At 42.1% G+C, this 22,436-nt stretch overlaps 1 protein-coding gene across 1 annotated transcript in view; it reads left to right on the top strand.

Annotated features, from left to right (window-relative positions):
* The window catches only part of KALRN (kalirin RhoGEF kinase), a 731,621-nt gene that overhangs the window by 669,599 nt on the left and 39,586 nt on the right, over positions 1–22,436 (top strand). Inside the window, exons 45-49 of the mRNA XM_053698064.1 lie at positions 413–440; positions 734–899; positions 6,030–6,151; positions 6,251–6,382; positions 14,321–14,485. Coding sequence (XP_053554039.1) covers positions 413–440; positions 734–899; positions 6,030–6,151; positions 6,251–6,382; positions 14,321–14,485 — 613 coding nt within the window. The remainder of the gene's footprint in view (positions 1–412; positions 441–733; positions 900–6,029; positions 6,152–6,250; positions 6,383–14,320; positions 14,486–22,436) is intronic.

Genomic DNA, 22,436 nt, shown 5'->3' with positions numbered 1-22,436 from the left:
ATGAAGTGGTTGAGTGACTTTACTGATCTTTTCTTTTGCCTTCAACACACAGCTTAGTTGCCAGGAACATTCCAGAGTATTTTGATTTCAGTGACACAATCCGTGATTTAACCTTTTGGTTGCCAGTAAAAAGTAAAGCACAAATTTTACCCCTTCACTGCTGTATGTGCTATGTAAAGCTAAGGTGTGTAAAATATTAATGTCAGGTGATTTAACCCACCTTCTGCCAGTAGCACTTAAAAACAATTTAATCTTGCCAGTGACAAACACAAATCAGTTAACCCCCATGTTTGTTCATAATTCACATTGAGCAGTGATTTTACCTCTGATACTCTGTGTGTTACTGACAGTTAAGTGCTCTGGGCTTAATTTTATTAGAATAAATAATTTATCTGTTTATTTTTATTTGTAGATCATGAACCCAAATTTCATCCAAGAAGGTAAGTAGTCTCTTCTCAATACCATAGTAATTCAGTTCAACCTTTAGTAAATATTTGTTAGAGATTATACAGTTAAAACTCAAGCATGTCTTCTGATCCCATTGTGAGATTTATTATTAAGCTTTTGCTGATTGAGTGTTGTTGAATGTTCGTCTCTGTAACTCTCATGTTTATTAGATGTTTACAGTGTCCATATAAAAAGACTTTCTAAAGTGTTCTCTGCTGGATAATCTAAACATACCTTAGAACATCATATTAATGAGGTAATTTACTGTGTTTCTCTTGTTATGCAGTGGCTCCTGAGTTCCTTGTGCCTTTGGTGGATGTGGTGTGTGTGCTTGGGGACACAGTGACTTTACAATGTAAATTTTGTGGCCGCCCAAAGCCAATCATCACCTGGAAGGGACCAGATCAAAATATTATTGACAGTGACAGCAACACCTACACTATGTCAACTAGGTAAGGACAATTTCAATAATAGTATCCTGATGGAAAACATAATTTATGCTTACCAGATAAATTTCTTTCCTTCCGGATAGGGAGAGTCCACGGCTTAATTCCACCCATAGACAAGAAAAAACGGGTGAGGGCCATAGACTCGCCCTATCCGGAAGGAAAGGAATTTATCTGGTAAGCATAAATTATGTTTTCCTTCTTAAGATAGGGAGAGTCCACGGCTTCATTCATTACTGTTGGGAAAACTATACACAAGGTCCAGAGGACACTGAATGAATAACGGGAGGGAACAAAAAGGAAGAGACAGACCCTATTCTGAGGGCACCACATCCTGCAAAACTTTTCTCTTGAAAGATGCTTCAGCTGAAGCAAAAACATCAAACCTTTTTGAAAAAAGTATGTAAGGAGGACCAGTTAGCCACCTTACAAATCTGATCCATAGAGGCCTCGTTTTTAAAGGCCCAAGAGGAAGCCACTGCTCTCTTGTGCAATAAAACCAACAAGGTTGAAATCTGTCCCCTCAGGGAACTAGCAGAAAGGCCCCTCTCCAGCCCATCCTGGAAAAAAGATAAGATCCTGGCAACCTTAACTCTGTGCCAGGAAAAACCATACTCTTCACACCAGAATAAGTAGGTCCTCCACACCTTGTGGTAGATAAGCCGAGTAACTGGTTTACGAGCTTGAATAAGAGTATCAATGACACTCTCAGAGAAACCTCTCTTGGATAAGACTAAGCGTTCAATCTCCATGCAGTCAACCTCAGAGAATCTAGATTTTGATGAACAAATGGACCTTGTATCAGCAGGTCTCTGCAACAAGGTAACTTCCACAGAGGAGATGAGGACATCCCTACTAGATCCGCGAACCACGTCCTTCGCGGCCACGATGGAGCAATCGGGATTACTGATACCTGCTCCTGCTTGATGCTGGCCATCACTCGAGGAAGAAGCAGTAATGGAGGAAAAAGATATATGAGGTTGAACCTCCAGGGCACTGCTAGTGCATCTATTAGACCTGCTTGGGGATCCCTCGACCCTAACCTAGGTAGCTTGGTATTGAGACGGGACGCCATGAGATCTATCTCCAGAGTCCCCCATTTGCTGCATATCTCTGCAAACATCCCTGGATGGAAGGGTTGCCTCCCAGTTGTCCACACCCGGAATGTGTATCACTGACAGCGAACAGCTGTGGGCCTCCACCCACTCCAGAATCTGAGCTACTTCCTTCATCGCCAAGGAACTTCTCCCCTTGATGGTTGATGTAAGCCACCAAGGTTATATTGTCTGATTGGAATCTGATAAACTGGGATGAACCCAGAAGTGGTCAAGCCTTCAAGGCCTTGAAGATTGCCCGTAGTTCCAAAATATTTATCGGGAGGGAGGACTCCTCCTGAGTCCACAACCCCTGTTCCTTCCTGGCACCCCAAACTTCTCCCCATCCGGATAGGCTTGCGTCCGTAGTCACAATCTACCAAGATGGTCTTAAGAAGCAGATGATCTGGACAGAGCCACCAAGAGAGTGATTCTTTCGACCGGCTGTCCAAAACAATCTGTTGATACAGATCTAAATAATTGCTGTTCCACTGCCTCAGCATGCACAGTTGGAAAGGTCTGAGATAGAACCTGGCAAAAGGAATTATGTTCATGCAGGACACCATGAGATCAATCGCCTCCATACAATGAGCCACAGAGGGACTCAAGGAGGTCCGGAGGTCAAGACATGCCGAAGTTAGCTTGCAATGTCTCTGGTCTATTAGAAATATCCTCATAGATATGGAGTCTATTATAGTACCCAGGAATTCCACCCTGGTACTTCGGATAAGAGAACTCTTTTCCAAGTTTACTTCCATCCATGTGATCGAAGAAGACTGAGAAGGGACTCTGGGAATTCTTCTGCAAGACGAAAGGATGGTGCTTGCACCAGAATATCATCCAAGTATGGGGCTACTGCAATACCCTGAGTTCTGGCAACGGCTAGAAGAGCCCCCAGAACCTTCGTAAAGATTCTTGGAGCAGTAGCTAGACCAAACCGAAGGGCAATTAACTGGAAGTGCTGGTCCAGGAATGCAAACCTCAGAAACTGAAAGTGTTCCCTGTGGATTGGAACATGAAGGTAAGTGTCCTTCAGATCTATAGTGGTCATAAACTGGCCTTCCTGAATTAAAGGAAGGATGGACCTCATCATCTCCATATTGAAGGAAGGGACACTGATAAATTTGTTTAAGCACTTTAGGTCCAGAATTGGGTGTAAAGTTCCCTACTTCTTTGGGACCACGAAAAGGTTTGAATAAACCCCAAACCTCTTTCTTTGATAGGCACCGGGACAACAAGGAGGATAGATACCGAATGCACCCTAGAAAGGCATCCCTCTTTTCAGGTCTGGTAGACAGATTCGAGAGAAGGAATCTGCCCCTTGGCGGATGAGATTTGAAGCCTATCTTGTATCTCTGAGATGCCACCTCCAGGACCCACGGATCCTGTACGTCCTTGAATCAGGCGTCTGAAAAAAGAGACAGTCTGCCCCCTACACGATCCGATCCTGGATCAGGGCTGCCCCTTCATGCCAATTTGTTTTCGGCTGGCTTTTTATTCTGCTTGGATTTATTCCAGGACTGAGCCGGCTTCCAAGTACTCTTGGGTTGCTCGGGCTTGAAGGAGGATTGTTGTCGTTGGGATTTATCAAAATGAAAGGAACAAAAATTAGAAGATTGATGTCCCTTAGACTTGTTCTTCTTATCTTGCGGTAGGAAGGCACCCTTGCTTCTGGTAACTATAGAAATAAAATCTTTCCCTTGAAGGAAAGAGAAAGGAGTCTGGCCTTAGAAGTCATATCGGCAGACCAAGACTTTAACCAGAGTGCCTGGCGGGCTAGGACTGCAAAGACAGAGGCCTTTGCATTTAGGCGAATAATTTGCATGTTCGCATCACGGATAAAAGAATTAGCAATTCTTAGAACTTTAATTCTGTCTTGAATATCCTCGAGGGGAGACTCCACCTCATTGAGTTCCGACAAAGAGTCGCACAAGTAGGTAGCCGCTCTGGCAACCACGGCAACTGCAGCCGCCGGTTGAAACAAAAAAAACGTATGTTGAAACATCTTTCTCAGAAAGGTTTCCATTTTCTTATCCATTAGCTATCTGAATGAATAATTATCCTCAAGTAGTACGTTTATCAAGGGTAGAGATAGCACCATCCACCTTAGGAATGGAGCCCCACAAATCCACTTAAGGAGTCCGGGAACAACTTTTTAAAAGTAGACGAGGGGGAAAAGGAAGAACCAATTCTTTCCCATTCGTTCTTAATAATGTTCGCCATCATAACTGGCACAGGAAAAGTCAAAGGAACTTTCCTGTCTTCGTAAACTCTGTCTAATTTAGGTATCATAGGTTCTTCAGGCAGTGCGGCCTCTGGAACCTCTAACGTAGACAGAACCTCCTTTAATAAAAAACGCAAGTGCTCAATTTTAAATCTAAAGGATGGTTCCTCCGCAGCAGGAGGTCTAGACGCTAATGACTCCGACCCAGAAAGTTCACCCTCTGAAGCTACAGAGGTTAGCTCATCATCGGATAACTGGGACATAATAGCTAAATCCGATAAATATTTAGATGACTCTGGGTCAGGAGAGCTATGTTTAACCTTTCTCTTGTGTTTGTTAGAGCGAGGTAACACACTGAGGGCTGCAGACATCGCCGTTTGTAACTGCACGTCAAAGTCCGCAGGAAGAAGGCCCCCTCCGGATGGAGGATTAGATGTGCTACGGGGAACTGCATGTGGAGTGGATAATGTAGCAAGGGTAATAATCTGATGGGACACTGAGTCCTGAGAGGCAGATGGCTCAGATGGGCTAAGAGCCTTTCGCAGGGTTGTCTCCCTTCTTAGACTTTATAACGGTGTTTAGGCATGTGAAACATAATCAAGTGGGTGGGAAAACCATGGCCTCCTCACAATATAAACAGGTATGATTTAGTACAGAAGCAGTACCTTCTAACTTGTCAGAGTCCCCCATAGCTCAGGTTATACCCACAGAAGGACACAAACAAAAATGTTTTTTTTTTAGAAAACTGCACCTTTATACTCACAATGGCTGGGGCACTCACCACCTCCTAGACCCAGACAGTTAACAGAGGAAACGCTCTCCTCAGGTTCAAGTCTCAGCCGGAATGGAGGAAATGAACATAGACCACACCCGGTCACATGGAGTGCAAGACTTCTCCTGTTATTACAAGTACAGCAAGTAATAGGAGCTGTGCAACAATTTCAAAATCGAAAGTGAAACTTAAAAGTGAAACCTGTTTGTTCCAGCCAAAAACACACAGTCTATCAGCCCAGGAAAAAATCACACAAAGCAGCATGTAAATAATTAATACACTGATTAATTAACCCCAACTGTTCAATAAACCCCCTTCAGAGTATATTAACCCTGGATCCTATCAAGGTATAAAGGAGCCACACTGTGACCCTGTTATAGCATTTTATGTGTAAAAATTTAAACAATCTTACCTCCAGGTACCATGCTGTGGAACAGAACACAGCCTGTCAAGTGTGACAGTCTTATAGCAGCGCTCCTGACATGGACTTGAGTGAGAAAAAGCAGGCAGTGAAACTTGTCAACACTGATTGCTTAGGAGCTGTTAGCAGTAGTCAGCATGGTTTTGCAGAAAAACTTTCCCTGCATCTCCAGACTCTAACTTTCATCAATACTCTCACTGAGAGGTTGACATGACTACTTAAAACCCCAGTCCTATCTCGAAGGGTAGATACCCTGTTTCAGGACTCTCTGAATCTTCTGACACTTCTCTGCCACCTACTAATGTGACGAAAGGCAAAGAATAACTAGCGTAATGAGGAATGGGAGGGATATTTAAGCCTTTGACTGGGGTGTCTTTGCCTCCTGGTGGCCAGGTGTTGTATTTCCCAACAGTAAGGAATGAAGCAGGAAATGATGATCTCACAGTTCAATAAGAGCCTTCCTTGATATAAGACTGTAGGGCTTGTTTGTTTTTTACATTAGCTTTACACCTACCTGCCATTAGACTCTAGAAGAAACAATAACACTTGATTGCCAGTGGGTGCCAGAATCAAACTCCTCTTTGCTTTGAGGTTTAATTTGGCTTCTGACCTGCTCTCTTTGCAGTGAATCTGGAGATGTTAAGTTAAAGATCTGCAATGTGATGCCCCAGGACAGTGGGATTTACACCTGTGTGGCAACTAATGAGCTTGGCATGTCCTCAACATCTGCTACAATCAAAGTTCAAGGTACAGAAAACATGGCATGTCCTGTCACATGAAAATTTTACTTTACAGAAACATGGACTGGTACAGTGAATTATTCCTACCTTGATCTCTCATGCTTAGGGGTTCCAGGAGCACCCAGTCAGCCCCTTGCGCAGGAGAGAAGCAGCTCATCAATGATCCTCCGCTGGCTGCCACCATCTAGTACTGGCAACTGCACCATCACCGCATACACTGTGGAATTCAAGGAGGAAGGTAAAGTGTGAATAAATATAATACAAATACATAGAGATGTCCATATTATTCATAGAATAATTATTTTTATAATGCAAAGCTACACTGTAGGTTTACACACTGCTCTCTGTATTACACAGATTTCTTAGATGCCAGGTACTTATTATAACAATGTATTTAATATTAACAGGTAATAATGAGTCACACGTCTAAGAATCACAAACAGATAGTGCTCAAATCATACACGAAGGGTTGCTGCATAGTCTGTGGGTACAATGTACAGTCTACACATGACCATTATGAAGTTTAGGGTAAAAGCAAAATTATCTATTTAATTACAGTTTTTATTATTTTATTTTTGTGCTATTTTTATAACCTCTGCAAATATGTAAAACAAATAGTCAAAGTCACACACTGGAATATTCCCATACCATTCAAGGTGAAGATGCAGTCAGCAATTGGAGAATATGGGGCCGATTTATCAAGACCCGAATGGCCCCTGATGCCCCTGTTTCCGCCGAAACAGCAGTTATGAAGCAGCGGTCTAAAGACCACTGCTCCATAAGTGGTCCGCCTGCTCTGAGTCTGCGGACATCAATCCACCCCATCCTATACGATCGGGCTGATTGACACCCCCTGCTAGTGGCCGAATGGCCGCGAATCTGCATGGTCGGCATTGCACAAGCAGCTCTGGTGAACTTCTTGTGCAATGATAAATGCCGACAGCGTATGCTGTCGGCATTTATCGATGTGCGGTGGACATGATACGCTACATGGTATCATGTCTGTCCGCACTTTAATAAATCGGCCCCTATATATGAATTTAAACTGCTTATTTGCAGAAACAGACTGACACATGATTTAGTGACATACCAAAACAATCTCATTACATGCAAAGGCAATAACTTTATAACAAATGCTAAAGTTACAGGGGTAAAATATTTACATTATTCCATACACTGTAATTATTCATTTTTTTTATTAAACGGAAATAAAAATCAAAATTACATTTTTATGATTCAAACAGACTGTACAATTTCTCCAACATAGGTGTGTCCGGTCCACGGCGTCATCCTTACTTGTGGGATATTCTCTTCCCCAACAGGAAATGGCAAAGAGCCCAGCAAAGCTGGTCACATGATCCCTCCTAGGCTCCGCCTACCCCAGTCATTCTCTTTGCCGTTGCACAGGCAACATCTCCACGGAGATGGCTAAGAGTTTTTTGGTGTTTAAATGTAGTTTTTATTCTTCAATCAAGAGTTTGTTATTTTAAAATAGTGCTGGTATGTACTATTTACTCTGAAACAGAAAAGAGATGAAGATTTCTGTTTGTAAGAGGAAAATGATTTTAGCAACCGTTACTAAAATCGATGGCTGTTTCCACACAGGACTGTTGAGATGAATTAACTTCAGTTGGGGGAAACAGTGGGCAGACTTTTGCTGCTTGAGGTATGACACATTTCTAACAAGACTTGGTAATGCTGGAAGCTGTCATTTTCCCTATGGGAACCGGTAAGCCATTTTCTTAGTTTAGTATAAGAATAAAGGGCTTCACATGGGCTTTAAAGACTGGTAGACATTTTTCTGGGCTAAAACGATTACTTTATAAGTATATTTAGTGGATTATAACTATAAATAGTTCTTTTAATCTTGGGGATGTATTAAAAAAACGTCAGGCACTGTATTGGATACCTTTTTCACTGGGGGCCTTTTCTAGTCATAGGCAGAGCCTCATTTTCGCGCCACTAATGCGCAGTTGTTTTTGGAAAGCAAGGCATGCAGATGCATGTGTGAGGAGCTAAGAACCACTGAAAAAACTTATTGAAGGCGTCATTTGGTATCGTATTCCCCTCTGGGCTTGGTTGGGTCTCAGCAAAGCAGATACCAGGGACTGTATAGGGGTTAAATGTAAAAACGGCTCCGGTTCCGTTATTTTAAGAGTTAAAGCTTTCAAATTTTGTGTGCAATACTTTTAAGGCTTTAAGACACTGTGGTGAATTTTGAACAATTCCTTCATACTTTTTCACATATTCAATAATAAAGTGTGTTCAGTTTAAAATTTAAAGTGACAGTAACGGTTTTATTTTAAAACGTTTTTTGTGCTTTGTTATCAAGTTTATGCCTGTTAACATGTCTGAACCATCAGATAGACGATGTTCTGTATGTTTGGAAGCCAAGGTTCCTCCCCATTTAAATATATGTGATGAATGTGACATAGTGTCCAAACAAAGTAGGGACATTGATGCCACTGATAATGATGTTGCCCAAAATGATTCCTCAAGCGAGGGGAGTAAGCATGGTACTGCATCATCCCCTTCTGTGTCTACACCAGTCTTGCCCACACAAGAGGCCCCTAGTACATCTAGTGCGCCAATCCTTCTTACTATGCACATTTTGTCCAAAATGCCCACTTATCAGAGAAAGCGCGATTGCTCTGTTTTAGATACTGAAGAGCATGAGGACGCTGATGATAATGGTTCTGACATACCCTCACACCAATCTGAAGGGGCCAGGAGGGAGGTTTTGTCTGAGGGAGAAATTTCAGATTCAGGAAAAATTTCTCAACAAGCTGAACCTGATGTTATTACTTTTAAATTTAAATTAGAACATCTCCACGCTCTGCTTAAGGAGGTGTTATCTACTCTGGATGATTGTGACAATTTGGTCATTCCAGAGAAGTTATGTAAGATGGACAAGTTCCTAGAGGTCCCGGTGCCCCCCGATGCTTTTCCTATACCCAAGCGGGTGGCGGACATTGTAAATAAAGAATGGGAAAGGCCCGGCATACCTTTTGTTCCTCCCCCTATATTTAAAAAATTATTTCCTATGGTCGACCCCAGAAAGGACTTATGGCAGACAGTCCCCAAGGTCGAGGGGGCGGTTTCTACTCTAAACAAACGCACTACTATCCCTATAGAAGATAGTTGTGCTTTCAAAGATCCTATGGATAAAAAATTAGAGGGTTTGCTTAAAAAGATGTTTGTTCAGCAAGGTTACCTTCTACAACCAATTTCATGCATTGTTCCTGTCACTACAGCAGCGTGTTTCTGGTTCGAAGAACTAGAAAAGTCGCTCAATAAAGACTCTTCGTATGAGGAGGTTATGGACAGAGTTCAAGCACTTAAATTGGCTAACTCTTTTATCTTAGACGCCACTTTGCAATTAGCTAGATTAGCGGCTAAAAATTCAGGTTTTGCTATTGTGGCGCGCAGAGCGCTTTGGCTAAAGTCTTGGTCAGCGGATGTGTCCTCCAAGAACAAATTGCTTAACATCCCTTTCAAAGGTAAAACGCTGTTTGGCCCTGACTTGAAAGAGATTATTTCAGACATCACTGGCGGAAAGGGCCACGCCCTTCCTCAGGATAGGTCTTTTAAGGCTAAAAATAAGCCAAATTTTCGTCCCTTTCGCAGAAACGGACCAGCCTCAAATTCTACACCCTCTAAGCAAGAGGGTAATAGTTCTCAAACCAAACCAGCCTGGAGACCGATGCAAGGCTGGAACAAGGGTAAGCAGGCCAAGAAACCTGCCACTGCTACTTAAACAGCATGAAGTGTTGGCCCCCGATCCGGGACCGGATCTGGTGGGGGGCAGACTCTCTCTCTTTGCTCAGGCTTGGGCAAGAGATGTTCAGGATCCTTGGGCGCTAGAAATAGTTTCTCAAGGTTATCTCCTGGAATTCAAGGAACTACCCCCAAGGGGGAGGTTCCACAGGTCTCAATTGTCTTCAAACCAAATAAAAAGACAGGCATTCTTACATTGTGTAGAAGACCTGTTAAGAATGGGAGTGATTCATCCTGTTCCATTAGGAGAACAAGGGATGGGGTTTTACTCCAATCTGTTCATAGTTCCCAAAAAAGAAGGAACATTCAGACCAATTTTAGATCTCAAGATTCTAAACAAATTTCTCAGGGTTCCATCGTTCAAGATGGAAACCATTCGAACAATTCTTCCTACCATCCAGGAAGGTCAATTCATGACCACGGTGGATTTAAAGGATGCGTATCTACATATTCCTATCCACAAGGAACATCATCGGTTCCTAAGGTTCGCCTTTCTGGACAAGCATTACCAGTTTGTGGCACTTCCGTTCGGATTAGCCACTGCTCCAAGGATTTTCACAAAGGTACTAGGGTCCCTTCTAGCGGTGCTAAGACCAAGGGGCATTGCAGTAGTACCTTACTTGGACGACATACTGATTCAAGCGTCGTCTCTGTCAAAAGCAAAGGCTCATACGGACATTGTCCTAGCCTTTCTCAGATCTCACGGGTGGAAAGTGAACATAGAAAAAAGTTCTCTGTCCCCGTCAACAAGAGTTCCCTTCTTGGGAACAATAATAGACTCCTTAGAAATGAAGATTTTTCTGACAGAGGCCAGAAAATCAAAACTTCTAAGCTCTTGTCAAGTACTTCATTCTGTTCTTCTTCCTTCCATAGCGCAGTGCATGGAAGTAATAGGTTTGATGGTTGCGGCAATGGACATAGTTCCTTTTGCACGAATTCATCTAAGACCATTACAACTGTGCATGCTCAGACAGTGGAATGGGGATTATACAGACTTGTCTCCGACGATCCAAGTAGATCAAAGAACCAGAGATTCACTCCGTTGGTGGCTGAACCTGGACAACCTGTCACAGGGAATGAGCTTCCGCAGACCAGAGTGGGTCATTGTCATGACCGACGCCAGTCTGGTGGGCTGGGGCGCGGTCTGGGAACCCCTGAAAGCTCAGGGTCTATGGTCTCGGGAAGAATCTCTTCTCCCGATAAACATTCTGGAACTGCGAGCGTTATTCAATGCTCTCAAAGCTTGGCCTCAACTAGCAAAGGCCAAATTCATAAGGTTTCAATCAGACAACATGACGACTGTTGCATATATCAACCATCAGGAGGGAACAAGGAGTTCCCTGGCGATGGAGGAAGTGACCAAAATAATTCAATGGGCGGAGAATCACTCCTGCCACTTGTCTGCAATCCACATCCCAGGAGTGGAAAATTGGGAAGCGGATTTTCTGAGTCGTCAGACTTTCCATCCGGGGGAGTGGGAACTCCATCCGGAAATCTTTGCCCAAATAACTCAATTATGGGGCATTCCAGACATGGACCTGATGGCGTCTCGTCAGAACTTCAAGGTTCCTTGCTACTGGTCCAGATCCAGGGATCCCAGGGCGACTCTAGTAGATGCACTGATAGCGCCTTGGACCTTCAACCTAGCTTATGTATTCCCACCGTTCCCTCTCATTCCCAGGCTGGTAGCCAGGATCAATCAGGAGAGGGCTTCGGTGATCTTGATAGCTCCTGCGTGGCCACGCAGAACTTGGTATGCAGACCTGGTGAATATGTCATCGGCTCCACCATGGAAGCTACCTTTGAGACAGGACCTTCTTGTTCAAGGTCCATTCGAACATCCGAATCTGGCTTCACTCCAACTGACTGCTTGGAGATTGAACGCTTGATTTTATCAAAGCGTGGGTTTTCAGATTCTGTCATTGATACTCTTGTTCAGGCTAGAAAGCCTGTAACTAGGAAAATTTACCATAAAATATGGAAAAAATATATTTGTTGGTGTGAATCTAAAGGATTCCCATGGAACAAGATAAAAATTCCTAAGATTCTATCCTTTCTACAGGAGGGTTTGGAGAAAGGATTATCTGCAAGTTCTTTGAAGGGACAGATTTCTGCTTTATCTGTTTTACTTCACAAAAAACTGGCGGCTGTGCCAGATGTTCAAGCTTTTGTTCAGGCTCTGGTTAGAATCAAGCCTGTTTACAAACCTTTGACTCCTCCTTGGAGTCTCAATTTAGTTCTTTCAGTTCTTCAAGGGGTTCCGTTTGAACCCTTACATTCCGTAGATATTAAGTTACTATCTTGGAAAGTTTTGTTTTTGGTTGCAATTTTCTTCTGCTAGAAGAGTTTCAGAGTTATCTGCACTGCAGTGTTCTCCTCCTTATCTGGTGTTCCATGCAGATAAGGTGGTTTTGCGTACTAAACCTGGTTTTCTTCCGAAAGTTGTTTCTAACAAAAACATTAACCAGGAGATAGTTGTGCCTTCTTTGTGTCCGAATCCAGTTTCAAAGAAGGAACGTTTGTTACACAATTTGGATGTAGTTCGTGCTCTAAAATTCTATTTAGAGGCTACAAAGGATTTCAGACAAACATCTTCTTTGTTTGTTGTTTATTCTGGTAAAAGGAGAGGTCAAAAAGCAACTTCTACCTCTCTCTCTTTTTGGCTTAAAAGCATCATCCGATTGGCTTATGAGACTGCCGGACGGCAGCCTCCTGAAAGAATCACAGCTCACTCCACTAGGGCTGTGGCTTCCACATGGGCCTTCAGGAACGAGGCTTCTGTTGATCAGATATGTAAGGCAGCGACTTGGTCTTCACTGCACACTTTTACCAAATTTTACAAATTTGATACTTTTGCTTCTTCTGAGGCTATTTTTGGGAGAAAGGTTTTGCAAGCCGTGGTGCCTTCCATCTAGGTGACCTGATTTGCTCCCTCCCATCATCCGTGTCCTAAAGCTTTGGTATTGGTTCCCACAAGTAAGGATGACGCCGTGGACCGGACACACCTATGTTGGAGAAAACAGAATTTATGCTTACCTGATAAATTACTTTCTCCAACGGTGTGTCCGGTCCACGGCCCGCCCTGGTTTTTTAATCAGGTCTGATGAATTATTTTCTCTAACTACAGTCACCACGGAATGACTGGGGTAGGCGGAGCCTAGGAGGGATCATGTGACCAGCTTTGCTGGGCTCTTTGCCATTTCCTGTTGGGGAAGAGAATATCCCACAAGTAAGGATGACGCCGTGGACCGGACACACCGTTGGAGAAAATAATTTATCAGGTAAGCATAAATTCTGTTTTTAAACAACTTTCCAATTTACTGATATTACAGTCAACACCAGAATTTTTGTTGTTTTAAAAGATAGATAATCCCTTAATTACCAATTCCCCAGTTTTGCATAACCAACACAGTTATAATTATACACGTTTTACCTCTGTAATTACCTTGTATCTAAGCTTCAGCAGACTGCCCCCTTATTTCAGTTCTTTTGACAGACTTGCATTTTAGCCAATCAGAGCTGTCTCCATGGTAAATTCACGTGCATGAGCTCAATGTTATCTATATGAAACACGTGAACTAATGCCCTCTAGTGGTGAAAAAATATCAAAATGCATTTAGATTAGAGGCGGCCTTCAAGGTCTAAGAAATTAGCATATGAACCTCCTAGGTTTAGCTTTCAACTAAGAATACCAAGAGAACAAAGCAAAATTGATGATAAAAGTAAATTGGAAAGTTGTTTAAAATGACATGCCCTATTTGAAACAAGTTTTTTTTTGGACTTGACTGTCCCTTTAAATTTTGTTTGTTGTCTTGGCATCCTTTGTGAAAAAACATACCTCTGTAAGCTCAGGAGCGTGTCTTGACCACTATATGGTACCAGTGTTTGCATCAATATATTGTATGTATTAATGTTACACATTTTGCAAACTTCTGCCATATAGTACTCAAAAATGTATAACAATGTTAAAAACATTTTGGCTTTACGTGCAACACCTTACTCATATCTGGCATTTTACTGGCTCAGCATCATACCAGGAACACCCAGGGGTTTAGTATTTAACTTTTAAAAGAAAAACAGAAAGCCATATATATTTCAGAATAGAGATATATAGACTAGACTAGAGTTGCCACCTACGCACTACAAACTTCTACAGTATACATTTGATCAAAAGTAATCAACAGGAGTATATTTCATATGTTGTAAATGCTGGTAACAGACACCCATAGGCATTTGCCTACTGTGCCTTACTGGATATCCATCTCTGATTATACAAATATATAATATGGCTACACACTGCAGTGCATATAAAACAAATACATATGGTCTGTGTATAATACATATAAACCTGCTTGTTATACGCTATGCACACTATTAGGTTGTTACTTTCTTCTGACAGGCTCTAAGGTTTGGCAGCAATCAGTTGCCTGCACTCTAGACACTTATCTTGTGCTAGAAGACCTGTGCCCTGGATGCCAGTACCAGTTCAGGGTCAGTGCCAGCAATCCATGGGGCATCAGCCTTCCCAGTGAACCTTCAGAACCTGTGAGGCTCCCAGACAACGGTGAGTCTCAAAATTGATCTTTCTCTCTCTCTCTCTTATGATTTAATACACAAACGGCTAGATTACGAGTTTTGCGTTAGAGGCTGTGTGGTGCTAACGAGCAGTTTATGCTCACCGCTCACTTACAGACAGCACTGGTATTACGGGTTTTTACAAACCAGACAAGAAGTGAGCGTTGAGCAAAATTTTGCTCCTTACTGCACTCCAATACCAGCGCTGCTTACGTTAGCGATGAGCTGATGTAACGTGCTCGTGCACGATTTCCCCATAGGAATGAACGAGGAGAGCTGGCTGAAAAAAGTCTAACACCTGCAAAAAAGCAGCGTAAAGGTCCTTAACGCAGCCCCATTGATTCCTATGGGGAAATAAAATTTACGTTTACACCTAACACCCTAACATGAACCCTGAGTCTAAACACCCCTAATCTTACACTTATTAACCCCTAATCTGCCGCCCCCGACATCGCCGACACCTAAATTATATTATTAACCTCTAATCTGCCGCTCCGGACACCGCCGCCACCTACATTATAGTTATGAACCCCTAATCTGCTGCCCCCAACATCGCCGACACCTACATTATATTTATTAACCCCTAATCTGCAGCCCCCATCGTCGCCGCCACCTACCTACACTTATTAACCCCTAATCTGCAGCCCCCATCGTCGCCGCCACTATATTAAATGTATTAACCCCTAAACCTAAATCTAACCCTAACACCCCCTTACTTAAATATAATTTAAAATAATCTAAATAAAATTACTATTATTACCTAAATTATTCCTATTTAAAACTAAATACTTACCTATAAAATAAACCCTAAGCTAGCTACAATATAACTAATAGTTACATTGTACCTAGTTTAGGGTTTATTTTTATTTTACAGGCAAGTTTGTATTTATTTTAACTAGGTAGAATAGTTATTAAATAGTAAAATAAAACCTAACTTAAGTTACAATTACACCTAACACTACACTATAATTAAATTAATTCCCTAAAGTAAATACAATTAAATAAATTAAATACAATTAAATAAAAATAGCTAAAGTACAAAAAAAAAACCCACTAAATTACACAAAATAATAAACAAATTACAAAATGTTTAAACTAATTATACCTAATCTAATCCCCCTAACAAAATAAAAAAGCCCTACCCTACACTAGATTACAAATAGCCCTTAAAATGGTCTTTTACCTGTAAAAAAAATTACAAATCCCCCCCAACATTAAAACCCACCACCCACACAACCAACCCTACTCTAAAACCCACCTAATTCCCTCTTTAAAAAAACCTAACACTAACCCCTTGAAGATCACCTTACCGGGAGAAGTCTTCATCCAGCTGGGCCGAAGTCCTCAACGAAGCCGGGAGAAGTCTTCATCCAAGCCGGGCAAAGTGGTCCTCCAGACGGGCAGAAGTCTTCATCCAGACGGCATCTTCTATCTTTATCCATCCGGCGCGGAGCGGGTCCATCTTCACGACATCCGACGCGGAGTATCCTCTTCATCCGATGGCTAACACAGAATGAAGGTACCTTTAAGTGATGTCATCCAAGATCAATTCTATTGGCTGATCCAATCAGCCAATAGAATGCAAGCTCAATCCTATTAACTGATTGGATCAGCCAATAGGATTTTTTTCTACCTTAATTCCGATTGGCCGATTGGCTTCAAATCGGAATTGAAGGGACGCCATCTTGGATGACGTCATTTAAAGGAAACTTCATTCAGTCTTAGCCGTCAGATGAAGAGGATGCTCCGCGTCGGATGTCTTGAAGATTGACCCGCTCCGCGCCTGGATGGATGAAGATAGAAGAGGCCGTCTGGATGAAGACTTCTGCCCGGCTTGGATGAAGACTTCTCCCGGCTTCGTTGAGGACTTCGGCCCGGTTGGATGAAGACTTCTCCCGGTAAGGTGATCTTCAAGGGGTTAGTGTTAGGATTTTTAAGGGGGTATTGGGTGGGTTTTAGAGTAGGGTTGGTTGTGTGGGTGGTGGGTTTTAATGTTGGGGGGGGGATTTGTAATTTTTTTTACAGGTAAAAGAGCTGATTACTTTGGGGCAATGCCCCGCAAAAGGCGGCCCTTTTAAGGGCTATTTGTAATTTAGTGTAGGCTTTTTTATTTTGGGGGGGGCTTTTTTATTTTGTTAGGGGGATTAGATTAGGTGTAATTAGTTTAAAAATCTTGTAATTTGTTTATTATTTTCTGTAATTTAGTGTTTGTTTTTGTACTTTAGCTATTTTTATTTAATTGTATTTAATTTAGGGAATTAATTTAATTATAATGTAGTGCTAGGTGTAATTGTAACTTAGGTTAGGTTTTATTTTACAGGTACTTTTGTATTTATTTTAGCTACGGAGTTATTAAATAGTTAATAACTATTTAATAACTATTGTACCTAGTTAAAATAAATACATACTTGCCTGTAAAATAAAAATAAATCCTAAGCTAGCTACAATGTAACTATTAGTTATATTGTAGCTAGCTTAGGGTTTATTTTATAGGTAAGTATTTATTTTTAAATAGGAATAACTTAGTTAATGATAGGAATTTTATTCAAATGTATTTAAATTATATTTAAGTTAGGGGGGGTTAATAAATGTAGATAGGTGGCGGCGATATTAGGGACGGTTTATTAGGGGTTAATAATATTTAACTAATGTTTGCGTGGCAGGAGTGCGGCAGTTTAGGGGTTAAAATTAGGCAGATTAGGGATTAAAATTTTAATTTTAGTGTTTGCAATGCGGGAGGGCCTCGGTTTAGGGGTTAATAGGTAATTTATGGGTGTTAGTGTACTTTTTAGCACTTTAGTTAAGAGTTTTATGCTACGGCATTGTAGTGTAAAACTCTTAACTACTGACTTTAAAATGCGGTACCAGTCTTGTCAGGAGAGGGTGTACCGCTCACTTTTTGTCAGACTCGTAATACCGGGGCTATGCAAGTCCCATTGAAAAAATAGGATATGCAATTTACGTAAGTGGATTTGCAGTATTTCCAAGTCTGGCCAAAAAAGTGAGCGGTACACCTGTACCTGCAAGACTCGTAATACCAGCGAGCGTTAAAAAGCAACGTTAGGACCGACCAACGCTGCTTTTTAAGCCTGACGCAAAACTCGTAATCTAGCCGAAAGAATCCTAATGATAGTCTAGTGATTTTATAATAGTATTATTATTTGTACGGTTTGCCTTAGCACATTGTGGGCCAGAGTGAAGCTCTAACAGTTACGCAGAAGCGAAAAAGGGTTTATCATAGATGTTTGCAAGCGTTTGGTTTACCGCTTGTATTACAAATTTAAAGTAAACTCAGTCGCTTGAGTGCAATTGAAGTTAACATTCTTCTGGGATAGCATGTCCTCAGAGCACTGGTTAAAGGGACAGTAAACTTAAAAAATAATGTTATATAATTCTTCACATAGTGCAGAATTATATAAAATTATCTTAGCGACTGCTTTCAAAATCAAAGGATTTTAGAGATTTTAGCTGTCAAAATTGCACTTACCTGTTCTGCTCTCCATGATCTTCTGATTAGGTCTTCTTTTACAAAAGCGCTATTTAACTCACTCTACCAGACCAGAGATTAGACAGCTATTTTTTAAGTTTACAGTCCCTTTAACGTGTTCGTAAAACAAAAAGGTGTCACAAAACACATCAAAAATACATAACAAAGTATTGCACAAAACGTTATAAGGACTTATTATCGTATATATTTTTTGTAATTTACCCATTTCGGCCGTGCACCCAGACCTGTCTGGGGTTAACTGCCTGTGGCTCTGTGGACAGTGCAGCTTCCTGAGAGTGCTGTGTCTTGCGCCCAGGGCTGTGCATGTTACAGGGTCATGGAATGTGCACCCAGTCCGGCCTGAGAGTGCTGTCCCCTACCGTGTTTTGTATATATATATATATATATATATATATATATATATACACACACACACACACTCACTAGCTACTTTATTAGGTACATCTGTTCAATTGCTTGGTAACACAAATTGCTAATCAGCCAATCAAATGGCAGCAAATGCATTTAGGCATCTAAACATGGTGAAGACGACTTGCTGAAGTTCAAACCATGCATCAGAATGGGGAAAAAATGGGATTTAAGTGACTTTGAATGTGGCATGGTTGTTGGTGCCAGACGGGCTCGACTGAATATTTCAAAAACTGCTGATCTACTGGGATTTTCACGCACAACCATTTCTAGGGTTTACAGAGAATGGTCCGAAAAAGAGAAACTATCCAATGAGCGGCAGTTGTGTGGACAAAAATGCCTTGTTGGTGTCAGAGGAGAATGGGCAGACTGGTCCGAGATGATAGAAAGGCAACAGTAAATCAAATAACCACTCGTTACAACCAAGGTATGCAGAATACCATCTCTGAACACACAAGTAGAACCTTGAAGCAGATCAGCTACAGCAGCAGAAGGTGCCACTGCTGTCAGCTAAGAAAAGGAAACTGAGGCTACAATTCGCACAGGCTCACCTAAATTGGACAATAGAAAATTGGAAAAATATTGCCTGGTGTGATGAGTCTCGATTTCAGCTGCGACATTCAGTTGGTAGGGTCAGAATTTGGTGTAAACAACATGAAAACATGGATCCATCCTGGCTTGCATCAACCGTTTAGGCTGTTGGTGGGGACATAATGGTGTGGGGGATATTTCTCCAACATAGGTGTGTCCGGTCCACGGCGTCATCCTTACTTGTGGGATATTCTCCTCCCCAACAGGAAATGGCAAAGAGCCCAGCAAAGCTGGTCACATGATCCCTCCTAGGCTCCGCCTACCCCAGTCATTCTCTTTGCCGTTGTACAGGCAACATCTCCACGGAGATGGCTTAGAGTTTTTTAGTGTTTAACTGTAGTTTTTATTATTCAATCAAGAGTTTGTTATTTTAAAATAGTGCTGGTATGTACTATTTACTCAGAAACAGAAAAGAGATGAAGATTTCTGTTTGTATGAGGAAAATGATTTTAGCACCGTAACTAAAATCCATGGCTGTTCCACACAGGACTGTTGAGAGCAATTAACTTCAGTTGGGGGAACAGTGTGCAGTCTCTTACTGCTTGAGGTATGACACATTCTAACAAGACGATGTAATGCTGGAAGCTGTCATTTTCCCTATGGGATCCGGTAAGCCATGTTTATTAAGATAGTAAATAAGGGCTTCACAAGGGCTTATTAAGACTGTAGACTTTTTCTGGGCTAAATCGATTCATTATTAACACATATTTAGCCTTGAGGAATCATTTATTCTGGGTATTTTGATATGATTATATCGGCAGGCACTGTTTTTGACACCTTATTCTTTAGGGGCTTTCCCTAATCATAGTCAGAGCCTCATTTTCGCGCCGGTATGGCGCACTTGTTTTTGAGGACAGCATGGCATGCAGCTGCATGTGTGTGGAGCTCTGATACATAGAAAAGTCTTTCTGAAGGCATCATTTGGTATCGTATTCCCCTTTGGGCTTGGTTGGGTCTCAGCAAAGCAGATTCCAGGGACTGTAAAGGGGTTACATATAAAAACGGCTCCGGTTCCGTTATTTTAAGGGTTAAAGCTTCCAAATTTGGTGTGCAATACTTTTAAGGCTTTAAGACACTGTGGTGAAATTTTGGTGAATTTTGAACAATTCCTTCATACTTTTTCGCAATTGCAGTAATAAAGTGTGTTTAGTTTAAAATTTAAAGTGACAGTAACGGTTTTATTTTAAAACGTTTTTTGTGCTTTGTTATCAAGTTTATGCCTGTTTACAATGTCTGAACTACCAGATAGATTGTGTTCTGACTGTGGGGAAACCAAGGTTCCTTCTCATTTAACTATATGTATTTTATGTCATAAAAAAATTTAGTAAAAATGATGCCCAAGATGATTCCTCAAGTGAGGGGAGTAAGCATGGTACTGCATCATCCCCTCCTTCGTCTACACCAGTCTTGCCCATACAGGAGGCCCCTAGTACATCTAGTGCGCCAATACTCCTTACTATGCAACATTTAACGGCTGTAATGGATAATTCTATCAAAAACATTTTAGCCAATATGCCCACTTATCAGTGAAAGCGCGACTGCTCTGTTTTAGAAAATTCTGTAGAGCATGAGAACGCTGATGATATGGTTTCTGAAGGGCCCCTACACCAGTCTGAGGGGGCCAGGGAGGTTTTGTCTGAGGGAGAAATTTCAGATTCAGGAAACATTTCTCAATAAGCTGAACCTGATGTGATTACTTTTAAATTTAAGTTGGAACATCTCCGCGCTCTGCTTAAGGAGGTGTTATCCAATTTGGATGATTGTGATTATCTGGTCATTCCAGAACCACTATGTAAAATGGAAAAGGGGGCCCCCCGAAGCTTTTCCTATATCCAAGCGGGTGGCGTACATTGTTAGTAAAGAATGGGACAGGCCCGGTATACCTTTAGTACCTCCCCCCATATTTATAAAATTGTTTTCCTATAGTCGACCCCAGAAAGGACTGATGGCAGACAGTCCCCAAGGTCGAGGGGGCGGTTTCTACTCTACACAAGCGCGCCACTATACCCATAGAAGATAGTTGTGCTTTCCAAGATCCTATGGATAAAAAATTAGAAGGTCTGCTAAAGATGTTTGTTCAGCAAGGTTCCCTTCTACAACCAATTGCATGCATTGTCCCTGTCACTGCAGCCGCGTGTTTCTAGTTTGATGAGCTAGGAAAGGCGATTATTAGTAATTCTTCTTCTTATGAGGAGATTATGGACAGAATTCGTGCTCTTAAATTGGCTAATTCTTTCACCCTAGACGCCACCTTGCAATTGGCTAGGTTAGCGGCGAAGAAATTCTGGGTTTGCTATTGTGGCGCAGAGCGCTTTGGTTAAAATCTTGGGCAGCGGATGCGTCTTCCAAGAACAAGTTGCTTGACATTCCTTTCAAGGGGAAAACACTCTTTGGCCCTGACTTGAAAGAGATTATCTCTGATATCACTGGGGGCAAGGGCCACGCCCTTCCTCAGGATAGGTCTTTTCAAGACCAAAAATAAACCTAAGTTTCGTCCCTTTCGCAGAAACGGATCAGCCCCAAGGGCTACGTCCTCTAAGCAGGAAGGTAATACTTCTCAAGCCAATCCAGCCTGGAGACCTATGCAAGGCTGGAACAAAGGAAAGCAGGCCAGGAAACCTGCCACTGCTACCAAGACAGCATGAAATGCGGGCCCCCGATCCGGGACCGGATCTGGTGGGGGGCAGACTCTCTCTCTTCGCTCAGGCTGGGGCAAGAGATGTTCTGGATCCTTGGGCGCTAGAAATAGTCTCCCAAGGTTATTCTCTGGAGTTCAAGGGGCTTCCTCCAAGGGGGAGGTTCCACAGGTCTCAGTTGTCTTCGGATCACATAAGAAGACAGGCATTCTTACATTGGGTAGAAGACCTGCTAAAAATGGGAGTGATTCATCCTGTTCCATTAGGAGAACAAGGGATGGGGTCCTACTCCAATCTGTTCATAGTTCCCAAAAAAGAGGGAACGTTCAGACCAATCTTAGATCTCAAGATCTTGAACAAGTTTCTCAAGGTTCCATCGTTCAAGATGGAAACCATTCGAACACTCCTTCCTTCCATCCAGGAAGGTCAATTCATGACCAAGGTGGATTTCAAGGATGCGTATCTACATATTCCTATCCACAAGGAACATCATCGGTTCCTAAGGTTTGAATTCCTGGACAAGCATTTCCAGTTCGTGGCGTTTTCTTTCGGATTAGCCACTGCTCCTAGGATTTTCTCATAGGTACTAGGGTCCCTTCTGGCGGTGCTAAGACCAAGGGGCATTGCTGTAGTTCCTTACTTGGACGACATTCTGATTCGAGCGTCGTCCCTTCCTCAAGTAAAGGCTCTCACGGACATTGTCCTGGCCTTTCTCAGATCTCACGGATGGAAAGTGAACGTGGAAAAGAGTTCTCTATCTCCGTCAACGAGGGTTCCCTTCTTGGGAACTATAATAG

Source organism: Bombina bombina, chromosome 1 (genome assembly GCF_027579735.1).
Source record: "Bombina bombina isolate aBomBom1 chromosome 1, aBomBom1.pri, whole genome shotgun sequence".
In the NCBI taxonomy this organism is placed as follows: domain Eukaryota; kingdom Metazoa; phylum Chordata; class Amphibia; order Anura; family Bombinatoridae; genus Bombina; species Bombina bombina.
This window is presented reverse-complemented; position numbering and strand designations above follow the sequence as displayed.